At 43.0% G+C, this 13504-nt stretch overlaps 1 protein-coding gene across 7 annotated transcripts in view; it reads left to right on the top strand.

The window, feature by feature from the left end:
• Positions 1-13504, top strand: part of pald1a (phosphatase domain containing paladin 1a) — a 56265-nt gene that overhangs the window by 36487 nt on the left and 6274 nt on the right. For all 7 annotated transcript variants that reach the window (XM_030399984.1, XM_030399987.1, XM_030399986.1 and 4 more), the window contains one exon: positions 9638-9793. In XM_030399984.1, coding sequence (XP_030255844.1) covers positions 9638-9793 — 156 coding nt within the window. The remainder of the gene's footprint in view (positions 1-9637; positions 9794-13504) is intronic.

The following is a 13504-nucleotide window of genomic DNA, read 5'->3' as shown; positions in this document are numbered from 1 at the left end:
CAGCCCACACAGTCAACGAGGAACGTTCAGATCTGCCGCGTCAGACATGTTTTTCTCTCCCACAGTGTGACGCAAAGTGCTTTCTTCCTACATTCCAATTCTCAAAGTTATTATTATGGTAACTTTCTTGTATTCACGTTGAACCACAGGTGAAAAAAACATTCTTTGTGAATATAATAATGGCCTGAATGCATGAAGCACATAGATTGACATGAACAGGTGCTCAGGTCATGCTGTTTGTGTGGCTCAGCCAAAGTGAGGACGGGAAAAGTCACCAAGCCTTTCGGCGCAGCAACTGCCACAGCCACATGTGGATATAATAACCATTTGACAACAGTAAATAGAATGTTTTGTCCCGGAAAATGGAGACAACAATCTGTGCTGCTGTTTTTTTTTTTTTGTGATTCAAACACATCTCATGTGACATGAACAGCAAGCTCACTCTACTGATGTATATGAACACTTTCATGGCATTAATCACAAGGTTCAGCTGATGCTGCTGGGAATTTGGTCATCAGCGTAGAGCTAACGCGTTCTTTGTTAGTCAAAAATGTTTGCCTGTTTGTGGGTGTTAAGTGGAACCATCCGAATTCTTAAGCTCGTATCCGCCGGGATCTCTAAATGTCTCCTCCGGCTTTCTTGGCAGCACTGCGGCCAACAAACAACATCATCATCTTCACAGCAGCTTTGTGGCTTCCTCAGAGGATAAAAGCCGACCATCAATACATTTGCTTTCTATTAACCGCCAGCAGCGACACAAACGTCATTCATGGCCGGGAGTAGAAAAACTTGATGTGAAGAAACTCCCAGTGGGGTTTTTTCGAGCATTGAACATCTGATTAGCTGTAGCTCGCAGACATACCATTTTAATGCCCCAGTGCTGGGTTTGCAACGCGCAAGATACTTTGATAGCCCCGTAGATGATTGATTCACAGTGGGAGTCGACGCAAGCTCTGTTGCCAGGCATGTGCACGTACAGAATGTACCATAATGCGTGTGGTTACTGCGGGCAGATATTCCAGTCTCTGTGTAGGCTAAGTTGATGAGCCCTGTCTCCTCCTGTGGCTTTTTGTAATCTCTGCTCTTCAGACACGTGATGCATTTTGGCTCGTTCATCTTCTGAGAAATTGTCTTTTTCGCGAACAAATGCTTATTGACAGTTGATTTTACAATACGGTCCTTCAGTGGGGTTGTTTTAGATATCGAGTTTGAATTTATTCCGACAGAGATCATATGCCGCAAGACCTTTCTTGTAACGTCATGAGAAAACTTCTGAACTTCTCGCGGTGATTTTCATGCCCTTGGCCGGCTCGATGGATTGTTTGATGGCAGGAACTCTATACAGGGATTGACACAGCTCGCCCCTAAAATCCACCTCAACCTCCACTTCATGATTTAATCAGCGTAGTGTGGCTGAGCGACTGGAAAAAGACAGACAGAGGATTGGAATCTGTAGAAACCATTAACATAAAGGCATCTCCTTCCTCCCCTCTGACTGGCTGCTACATGGCCTCTGCGCTCCTTTTTTTTTTTTTTTTTAAAGAAGGAGTTTTGGGCACCATCTTGATCCATAAAGATCAGTTCTGCAGCTTGAAGCCAGATGATGTGTAACTTAGATTGCCTTGCTACTGGCCGAGCTGGCAGGCGGCAGACTGGACGGGTGGATGGTCGGCTTTTGAGGAAAATATAAAAACATCACATACATGAGCTTGTTGGCTCTCATGCAACTTTATAACCCTACTTATAGTATTAATACTAGTTAGACAGATGTACACAGACTTTAACAGGAGCAAATTTCAAATGCATAGATTTTTTACGAAGTAGAACGGACAGAAAAGAAATAATCATGATGGGAGCTTTCACTTGTAAAAACGTAGATGGAGCGTTGACCACCACAGTGAAGGTTCGATGAGGTTCCATTCCAAACAATGAGAAAACCATACCACATTGTTGGACAGTGCTGCCCCAAAAATTGGCCAATAGTTGATAAAAAAAAATCCTCCGTTTCATTTTGGCACTCTATAATTTAGCACCAGTCTTGACTGGCGTTCACAAGAGAGCACAACAATAGCATTCAAATTATTTAAATTGCCTGCTTGTAAAAGCCTGGTGCTGAAAATGAGCGGTGAAGTTGCATGAAAGCCTTTTAAAAAAAGTCTGTTGTACCCCTTCAGCAGCTGTGTCTATACACGAGCGTGTCTTTTTGTGTGTTTCAAGACCAATGGATGTTTTAAAGACTGGTCAAACAGGTGCAGGGGTGATGAATGTTACCACCCAGATGGAGGTTAGCTTTAACATCACGGCTTGGTTCAAGAGCAACTGAGTCTTTAAAGTAAAGCTGATGAAAGTTTAGCCATGTTTGAACAATCGACAATCGACTACTCTTTAATTTAAAAGCACAGTGTGTAATTTCTTCTACTAGAGGTCTCTCAATCAAACAAAAACAAAACATCTACAATAAGTAGCGTGGCATCGTGGGAGTTGTCCCTCGGGACCATTGCTCATGAAAATCTGTCTACCATACATGTACAGGTAACATGAAGTCACGTGTTTCCTCAATCTGACGTTTTAGCAACAGGCGAGCGAATTAGAACACTGTTACCTTTTAATAAAATGACAGATTTCAGACATTTGAGATTTTAAATTGTAAGTTTTAGTCATTTTAATTAAAAAATATCACTCGAAATACTAATAATAATCTTTAGATATGGTGTCTATCAGCTTGAATAGAAGTTTAAAGATTGCGGTTGGGTGCTGGTTCGTAATGAACCAACCTGAACGTCAGCGTGTATACTTGACTTTGACTTGTCTGTTGATTGAGTCACGGAGCCATGTGTAGGCCGCCTGTCCACTCCAGGCAGGTCGGGGTTTGGTTTAGGATTTGGGAGGGAGGTGTTCTTGCAGAATCTCATGAATGGCTGCTTGTGCAAACCTGGGTGGGAAGGGCCAATATGGATTGGCCTTTTTACCTCAGCAACCCCATCAGCTGGTAATTGGCCCCATATGTCAAGCCAGACGGACGTCTCCATAATGTGTACTTCTTAGTTCAGTCCTCGCCCACACGAGCCAGGAGACCTTTTTAACGGTTGTCTGCCATCATGGAGGGATTAAACTTTGGGAATAAAGTTTATAGTATGAAGCTCAGTGTTCTCTTTTTTACCGAGCCAGATCCTCTTCGGATGATTTCCATTGACATTTTATGTTCTCGTACACCCACGCGCTGTTTCCTGCTACAATGTAAACCCCTGACCATGAAGCTGCATCAATCATCAGTGTCCTCATGAAGCTCAGAAATCTTTTTCACATATCAGAAAGTGAAGAGGAGGAAACTAAAGTCAAGAGTGAAAAGAGTACAGCACTCACAGTGTGTCTTGAGGTGGCTGTATCTTTTTTAACCAGAAACAGAAAACAAGCTTTCAAGTCCCAGCTGTGAGGAGAGACCACAAACTCGCTGACTGTTATCATACCATTTGGCGAACTTCATCCACTAATTTACTTTGCTGAACGACCAATAAGAGGTCTCTCTTTTAGTGGCTGCCTCCGCTGCTGATTCAACATGCTCAGCTGGCTGAATAGCTGCCAGAGAGAGTAGATCGGTGCCAACGCTGCCTGACACACCACAACAACTTGAGGCAATAGGCCGTCCCAGCAGAAGATTATTGCCAACTGGGCACTCGCCGCACAGTAGACCGGCTGAATGAGGCCTTCCGGACAAATGTCGGGGGTTAAAAAACACAGCTGATGCCCAACAATTGCTTTCCCAGTCCTCCACTCTTGGACGTGTCTTGACTTTTCTGTGCTGTCTGTTTTTATCACAGCTTTTAGTGTGAGGGCTCAAAGTCGTATTGATAAGCTGGCCCGGGAGAGAGAAGTCGGCGCTGTCGATGCCTTTCACACACATGGAAAACACTGCTGGCCGATTCACTGCGGGAGATGAAATTAGACAGAAGTTGCTAGTGCCCTCAAAACGTTGTGTTGATAAATCAATAGCACTCACTAGCTAAGGATTGACTAACATCTCTGTTAGTATGTGTGTGGAAGGAGAGGGCTGGGGTCGCATCAGTGCTTTGATTTCAGCCCGTAAATAATCTTTTTGTACGAATGCCGAGCACTCCTGTGAGCGAGAGCAACTTTGACGGCATGAGATCGACCTGTTATCCCCTTTTACATCGAGGACCATATGTTGGGCTGCTGAACATGTGGAACCCTTTTATACCGAACCTCGAGACGCGCCTGTTTACTCAAGACACAGGCACGGGTCAGGCAGTGTGTCTCATAAGTTGGTGGTGTTTATCTTTAATACACCTACACCTGCAGGCCGCAGGCTGTGACGTTTATCCGGGGATTATTGTGAACTTTCTGACGTGTTTGAATTAAAGGACAGAGACTGAAACAGTTGCCCGGGGCAGTCTTGAATCACTCGCGAGATTGTTACATAGAACAATTGTTTTGATTGCCTGAGGCATATTGAAGCTCTTTCATACAAGCCTGAATGGTTCCATGTTGATGTGATGCACACATATGCGTTGTAATATTATTTCCTTCAACTAGTGAATCTACTAATGAAGTTCAACACAAAGCATCTGCTTTGAATTGATTTGATTCATTGTTTTGTGCCTTACAGGGTTAATGAACACCGTGTCTGTAAATTGTTTTTAAGTACGTTGTTCATTAGCGACAGGAAAAACATTTCTTGCCCTCTCTTGGCCTTCATTCTTTTCTTTCTCTCCAGATTTTTCTCACTTTTAAACAAGAAAAAAATGTTACATTAAGCAAGTTGGCACAAGGGCAGTAAGAAATAAAATGGCTAGAATGGCATTCAGTAAAGTGTATACCTCCAGCGAGGCCCGTCAGTGCCCTTTTGTACTCACACAGATACCAGCCTCCTGAACACAGCTGATTTTTTTTTTCATCAAGACCCCCATGTATTATTCCCTGAGTAATGAACATGAAAGTCAATAAAAAGGCCAAATCTCGCATGGAAAAATCAATCTTGGACTCGTCCCTGAATCTGGATCCAGATACAAAGTTAATTGTTTATTCAGGGTCGAGACCCATCCTCCATCCAAGTTTCATGGAAATCTATTCAGCAGTTTTTGTGTAACCCTTCTGACAAACCGATGTATAAATGTATATTCTAGGCCAACTGTCAATGAATTAAGGTGTTTCAAATAAGTTTGACATTTTCGAAAATGCACTTACTCCCTTTAATGCCAATAGTTAGACAATAAGATCAACACCACTCATGTCTGTGCGCAAAATATGAAGTTGGTGCAAGAAGTCGATTTGCGTAGTGTAGCGCCAAGGCTCACCTGGCTCCGTCCAAGCTTGGCTCCAGCTTAATGTTGAACGGGTAGATATGAGAATGCTATCAATCTTCTTATAAAAAGCTTGATTTATGTATGGCTTCTCCACTGGTGCTTGGCGACGGTGGTAAAACAGGGAATTGTGTAATTTCCCCAGTAAACACACCATACTCCTCATCTGTTGCACTCCCTCCAGCCTTTAGTCTATAAGTAACAATCCGAATAAGCGTATTTCCCAAAATGTGTGGAAAAATAGGATTCCTTTTTTTATAAATTCACAAGTGAATTTCATGGAAAGATGGTGGAGAAGAGAGCAGCTCCTGCTGTGAGCCGCTAAAAGGGTTGGTTTAATGATGAATTGAGCAGCCATTCAACAACTTGTTGATGTGTTCCAAGTCATACATTTAACAGAAAGCTTTCACTTCTCCTTAGTGGTAGCTCGGCCTTCACCTTCTTAACCGCTCACTTCCACATTGTCCTCGCATAAAAAGCTCTGCTCAGCCAACCAACATTCCTAGACTCTCTCAACAATGGTATGCGGTCTGTGTTTGGCCGGCCTCCCATCCCACCGGGGACCTAGCAGAGCTGAGGACGTCTCATCATCACACCTCAGCGGTCGGCTGACTGATGGCTTCACCTTTGATAGCGAATGAGGACTGACCGCTCGATGCTCTACTTCCAACAGTTTTTTTTCCCCCTCTTTTCTGTTTCGCCATCTCAGCAGAACATTGTCTTCTTTACCTTCAAAAGATTATGAAATGTCTTCAGCTTTTCGAATCATTATCTCATTATAGCAAGTAATACATTCTCGACTTGACTCAGCAAATAGCTGAGTTGGGGATATGACTATCAGCACAGTACAGGGTTGTCCCAGAACTAAAAAAAATGTAATCCATGCGAACCCAAAGCCTTCAAGGCTGTCTCTTTTACATGGAATGGAAGAAATTTACTGGTTCTTCACCACATCTTCCCCAACATTGTTTTCTGAAGGGATTTCTGAGAGTGCACCAGAGTCCACTCAACCACACACATGGCTCAGTCGATGTAGACAGACAGATGGCTGCCGCAGAATCAAGGCTCTGCACACTGTAGAGGTGCGATTTATGCAATCGCTGCAAACTGATCTGAGAACATATGCGTTTCTACATATGTGTGCGTTATGAGATCGGTATTTGGCCCTGGCTCGTGCACAGAGAGCTGGCAGGCTTTGGCACTGTGGATTTTCAGGCTACGAGATGAAATGCTGAAAGCCCCCTTGGGTAGCAGGGCGCACAGGGTGATCGGGTTCACCGGTGTTCGCCTGCTCTGTCACTGTGGTCGGCGTGAACTGAGAGAGATTGGAGAAAGTGATATCTGCGTGTGCTTTCTTTCTTCCTCTGTGATCCGGGGGACTTGACAGACAACAGACAGCACGTCCACTGTTTGCCTAGGTGTAGTTTCTCCTCCGCTCTGCTGCAGATACTTGGAAAACTGCGATCCTACCACGGCTGTTTGGGAATGAACAGGAAACCCCGCTCATTCCCCTTCTCTCTCTACAGCGTCATTCAGCTCTGGAATGATTGTATTATGGTGCACAGTGCACATTTTTCAAATTACCCTGAGTGCCAGCCCACCTACTTGGTAAACTTTCATTATTCTCTGTGCAGCCCCCACGAGGTCTTTAATATACTTCCCTTTCTGGTAACTGTGTGCAGATGAGCTGTTCAATCCATCAGAGAGGCTGTTTTGACTGCTCTGATTCAAGTGTTTGTTGAGGCTTTAGCTACAGTAGATGAGTGCTGAGTCCTGAGTGATCAGATCGCAACTGGACAGCTCTGAACACAGATGTGAATGTACCCGACACTCATCGAGGACGCATTCGAGATCCAAATCACTCGGACCACGTTCAGAGGTTAAAATCTGTGAAAGAAGACGACACTTTATTGACGGTTAACATGTCAAATTTGACAAAACACATTTAACTGTAGCCAATAAAGGGTTAGTTCTTTGAGGCCTGTGAAGGAAATCCCCAGCCTCCACTGAAAAATCTCAACATTTTTGAGTTGTTGAGTTATGAGAAACTTGATTACAATTCTAAAATATTTGTGTCTTCTCATTGATTCGGAAAACCCTACAGTGAAGATATTTCTTTGTTTAAAAAAAAAAAAAATCCATGACCATTATATAGCATCTATATCGGCTTTAGTGAGGACGCAAAGACGACAAGCAGCCAAACGCTCTTTAACGCTGAAGAACTGCCGACAGTTCTACTACACCTCGACCCTGCTTGTTACTTTCTCTTGACCTCAACTGACGCATCATCCAGTCCAGCACGCACCTCACACTTGGCTACACAGTGAAGCAGCCCGACAGCAGACCTTTTCACTTGACACCCTGACGTCCTCAAGGCTCTTAGCGATCAGGAAAAAAATTAAAGATTACCGCACACTATTCAAAGGAAAAACAGATGAACACCGTCTCGTCACGATTATGAAAGCCCTTTTAGCACATACTGTAGAGCTCCTGGCAGCCTGTAATTGGAGAGCAATCCAAATATCAGCCTTTCTTTGTGAGACACGGCATGTAAGGGCGCTGTTGCAGAGTTGCTTCTTTGCTAAGTTCTGCTTTGCAAGGTTACTTTCTACAGTCTAATGTGGACTGACACTTCTGCGACCCTTCTGTAGTATAAAGTCCTGCGAGAGCACTATTATCTTGCCTCTTGAATACCAATTAAGGGAATTATAGGAGCATCTCATACTTTGGATAATTGCACTGTTTTGTTGTTTCTGAACATAGGGTCTTGCCATGAAGATTCAAATCATTTTGTAATTATGGTGCCACCACTATGTAACTATGGTGTTTATTGATAAAACAGTAGAAGTTAAGGGTATTTGGATGCACAGGGGAGTAAACAACTCTCGCAAATACTAGGGTGTGAGGCATGGGGGACCTTTTTTTTGTACACGGCTTACCAGCTGAGCTCCTTCCAAATGTCAAAAAAACTGCTTTCTGCCCGTGGGGTTTCTTCCGAGACAAAAGCGGAGAGAAGATGAAAGTATACGATACAGGAGGGATGGTCTGCCCGGGGGGAAAGTTTCTTTCTTCACTTTGTCGTTGCTGGCACATAACTATGATCACCCACGTTGTGTAAATCACAAGGCACCAGGAGGTCTCTCAAGCCTTAACTGGCAGATGGTTGTGTTTTCTGTGTCGGGGGTAAGTACAGGCATGAAAAAGCAGGATACACTTTATACGAGGCGACTTGGTATAAACCATCTCTGCTTATTTGTGTAGCTTTTTAGTAAAGGGTGGCTGAAAATAATGTCACGGTCTAGATGATGGCGATCACAATCCACGACGGAAACTACGATCTGTTCGCTCAGATCTGAAACGGCCTGTCGGCTTCAGCCAGACTTGAACTAGCCCATGAATTTCTACATTTGCACCATTTACAAAAAAACACTATTTGCATTGAGGACCGTCCTTTAGTCGGTGATGTTACGTGAAGTTTGGAAACAGAAGTCAAAAGAGGAACGTTAAATACAGTAATCTGTTTATACTGCTGCGTATAAAACGGCCATATTTGACATCTGCACAGTTGATTTCTCGTGTGAAATATTCCCAGAAGTGAAGTTGGGGTTAATTGTAAATGAATCTCCGGTGTTTCTTCAGGCTGAAACAAGCGCTCTTACCCCACTCTCAAAATAAATTAAGAATGCTGACAGCTTGGTGCTCCTTTTGAATAAATTGTGTGAAACGTTCAGAGAGAATGTCATGTGTTTGACCTTGGAGTCTTTCTCTACTTACCTTTTTCAACTTGAAATGTCTAACCGTGAAGGTTTCATTTCAAATGTAAATGTGAATGCCTACACTTTGGAGGACGCGAAACCTCTGTTGGTTGAGCTGGTGGGCCTGAGGGAGACCAAGATAAACAATATTATGTCGGCGTTAAGCGGAAATAATTTCCATGCAGGCAGCGGTTGGGAGGTTTCGGGGGGGGGGGGGGGGTGATATAGGAGAAACACAGCGGAATGAGGATGTTATATAAGCGCAACACATGCCTAATCTCATTGATCATCCAGCTCGCCACACATGTCCTCAACCACTGACGGCGTACGCTCGAAATGGATGTTGTTGGCGCGTTTTATTTGTCTTTTCTGTGAGAATTTGCTGTTTATTGCTGTGATGTGTTGTTGTTGTTGTTGTTTGTTCGGACCAGTTTGCATGCTCTAGTTTATTAGCAGTGAGATTTGGCGTCATTGAACAAATGATTTTGTTTCAGATTTTAGTTGTCGCCTTATTGTTGTGTTCACTCGATGTACCAATAAAGCCTCGCGCTCCTCTTTTCACAGATCAAAAGTGGCAAGACGGAGAGGGAGTGTCAGCAGCTGCTGCTGAGGAGCCTGCAGTACCTGGAGCGCTACATGTACCTCATCCTCTTCAACACATACCTGCACTTAGAGAAGAAGAACTCCTGGCAGCGCTCCTTCACTCTGTGGATGGAACAGGTACAGGATCTCCGCCACACGTCTGTCTCACTCTGAAATCTGCAGAACGCATATGAATATGGCAGTGCAGAAAGAAACAACAGGGAATACGACTGATAACTAGGCTGTGCGCAACCACATGAAGAAACTAGGATGGCACTTGGTAGAGCGCATACCTCCACCAAGGCACACCTTTAATTCAGTCAAGCCTGATCCAATATCAAACTTGATGGCTCCAAATCTCTCTTAATTTAAAACCACACAGAACTTCTCAACCATAATGTAAAAGCCCGCCAGATCCAGGATCTGCATTAAATTGTTCTCACTCATAGATACCAGCCACCTTAATACACCTGATTTCTTTTTTTTTTTTAAATCAAGATCAATGCATTATTCCTTGAGAAATTAAGCATCTGCAGGTTGGGTCTGTGCTGAGTACCTGCAACTTTCCAACAGCCCCTCTGCCCGCAGTCTAAAGACCCATGAATATCACGCAAATTAGTGAGTTGACCTATTAAAAAGCGATAGATGTTTTGCAGGCAGTAATTTCGTTTGACCTTGTGCGCGTTCAGCAAACATGAAGGACGGAAAAGGGGACCACAGGAATATAAAAATGTTTTAAATGATCATGGTTGAAATTGTTATTCATTTTCAATTGAATCAGCCCTTTTCTTAGTGCAGCGTGTTTGTGCCGAAGTCTCAAGAATTGGTGATTGTTCCATCTTTCGCGTTCTTTCTTCTCAAACTCCAGAAAGTGGTTGCGGAAATAAACTGCTGCGAGTACTCAATCAGTCAGAAAACATGTTTGGGAGATAAAATAAAGTCCCAACGTTTTGAATGAGTCAGGCTCAGTCAGGGCAAGAAGGATAATGTGCACTTGCCATTAAAATCGCGGTATGGGGAACAAATCCGTAATCACCTACGATGCCGCATGTGTTTTTTTTAACACTGTGCACATTGTGAACTGGTTACCGGAGTTTCATCTGGGTTTTCCCGGCAGGAATTTACAAGCTGGTTCTGGTTCTATTGTGGCCTGGTTCCTCACACGTGGAACTTCATAATGTCTCGGCTCTTTGTTTTTGTTGGTACATTAATCGTTTGGCCAGCTGTGCCCCTACAGCAAAAGTCGAGAATTTATGTGCATTCCAAACAAATGAGTAGTCTGTGAGTGCTACCCGACACACACACACGCTCTCACACACACACGCTCTCACACACTCTCACACACACACACACACACACACACGCTGCAATTAAAATGTATGTTGCAATAGGTTAAACTCACATGGCGGTAAAAAATAAACAGTTTGGCAGGTTGACAAACCACATTTAGAGTTTTTTTAAGTAAACAAATGAGGAACCTGCATTTATCTGGTTTAATTTACATTCAGTGCATTTGTTTTTAATTAAAAGGTGTTATCCCAACTTTAGCACTGAGCAAAACCTCTTAAACCAGACCTGTAAAAACCTCTTAAAGCAACATCTGAAGGTTTTGTTTTTTTCTTCGGGGCGAGTATCTAGAACTTCACGCTAAAAAGCAAAACAAACGAGCTTTGGTCCCAATTTTGGAACTCGGCCTTCTATTCTTATTTCGCGAGCAGGCGTCCTGGAGAAAAAAACCCCAACCCTGGAGAGCCTGGAATGTTTTGAAAATCACTGAATTGAAATCTCTTCCTTCTTTGTCCTTATTGTAGGTGGGATAAACTCAAAGGAAAAAAACGCGGCATTCCAAAATAGACACGAACAATAGCTGTGCAAACAATTGTCACAGAAATAAACGCGGTCAATCAGGTCATATTCTTCCTGTTATGAATAGCAAATATATGTGGTGCATCAGAGTGACTCTAATGGCCCAGTTATGCCATGAGAAAATACCGGCATGCACACGGGGAGCAGGAACGCTCGGCGGTGAAGTAGGCTGCAGAATACACTTGTCGCCATTGTATATCTCCGTGCTTTATCATCTTGGTAGCCCTTTGTTCCTTTTCTGTCTTGTTTTTCGTTCACAGCAACCAAAACACATTTTTGAAGAAAGGTCACATAGTGCAACTTATGAAGCCAGTTGCATACCTTTTAATCAGAAATTGTAAATATTCAGCTCTTACCTTGGTTACAAAGAATAACTGAACTGTTTGAAAGTCATTCAACCGTTCAAATTTCTAAAACAACCAGTACGATAACCTTCTTTCCCATGAAAAAGATTGTTTTTTGAAAAAGAACAACTTGAAAAACCAATTCTGTGCAACTACTTATCCAATGTGGAGAGATTTTGAAGTATAAAAGAAAGCATCAAGGTTGCCGCGATGCCCTCGTACATCGTTCTCCTTCGTTTCCCCCCCAAGAATCTCCTCAAACGTGTCATGCAGTGTGATCAGCTCTCTCTCTTTCAGTTGCTATCAGTTGTGCGCGAAGTGCTGCCCTCGCCGTTGGTAAAAATACATTTCAAAGTAGCGTTCCTTATATCTTGCATCCAGCGAGGTCACGTTGCCAATTGCAGTATCTAATAAAGCGGTATTTGTTGTTTTAACACCGCGCTCTGTGACGGTGTCAACACAACAGAGGTCTAAGCTCTCATCGCGTGGTCAGGCGAGCAAATTCCAGCTAGAATATCTTGCAAACTGAGACTTGTTGTCTTTTTTGCACAACAGTTTTGTGTCACTTCCATGTGCTGCACTTTGCAGAGACCTGCAGGCTGTTCTTTCTATTCAGTCCGGTTCTTCTACCGCCATGAACAGGAAATCAAAAACCAGAACAAGCATTGATCACGTCCCTGCAGTAGAACTCCTCTCCATCCGGTCACCACTCATTCATTTTTTACAAACCTGGTCCTGCCTGTCACTTTATTATTATATCTCAATTTATTTATTCTATTTGTTTATTTAAAGGAAAAAAAAAAAAAAAACTGTTTGTCACTGCTGGCTGAAACTCCTGTGAAGAACTCGTCAAAGTCACCTTGCTGTCTTACTTCTGGTCAGAGATGGACGCCGGCTGTAGCTAACAAACTGAACCTCCTTTTTTTTTTTTCCTCTCCTGCTTCCATTTCTGTTTTGCAAACATTTACAGCACGTCGTTGACAGTGTGACCGTATTGTGTGTTTGTGTTTGTTAGAGAGGGTCCTTGGCTTGACAGGTCCTTGGCTTTCATTCAGACCTACGATGTCATGGCTACGTGGCGCGAATGACAGAGCCAGAAAACGTGCTCTGAACATAAAACTGCACATGGTCGCAGAGAGGCGGGCGTCAGGATGAACATAATGGAAATGCGCTAGGGGTGGGCGATACTGCAAATTTTAGTATCGATCTGATACCAAGTAATTACAGGGCCAGTATTGCCGATACCAATACCGATACTGATACTTTTCACTTGAAAATTCCTGATCATGATTATGATAACGATAAAACACAGGACAAAGATTTAAGCCAAATAAGAAAATTATATTCAATCTTAATTAAATCTATAACCTATCTACATGTAACCTAAATAGAAATACTGATGTTCCTTCAACAGATACACAAAGAGGTTATTACATTCTGCCATATTAAAACTTCAGATTTGAGGTAGGCTCTATATCAATATAAGTATATATTTTTGAGTTCCAGTTACAGTGAACCTGAGTGAGCGGAGTGAGAGAAGTGAAGAGGAGCGCTGCGCTCACACAAACTCTGTGGAGAAATACAAGTGATTTGCTGAATGTATAGAAGAAAAACTACGACAAAAATATTGATCTCATCA

This window comes from Sparus aurata, chromosome 20 (genome assembly GCF_900880675.1).
Source record: "Sparus aurata chromosome 20, fSpaAur1.1, whole genome shotgun sequence".
Lineage (NCBI taxonomy): Eukaryota > Metazoa > Chordata > Actinopteri > Spariformes > Sparidae > Sparus > Sparus aurata.
The sequence above is the reverse complement of the archived record's forward strand: the minus strand, read 5'-3'. Positions and strand labels throughout refer to the sequence as shown.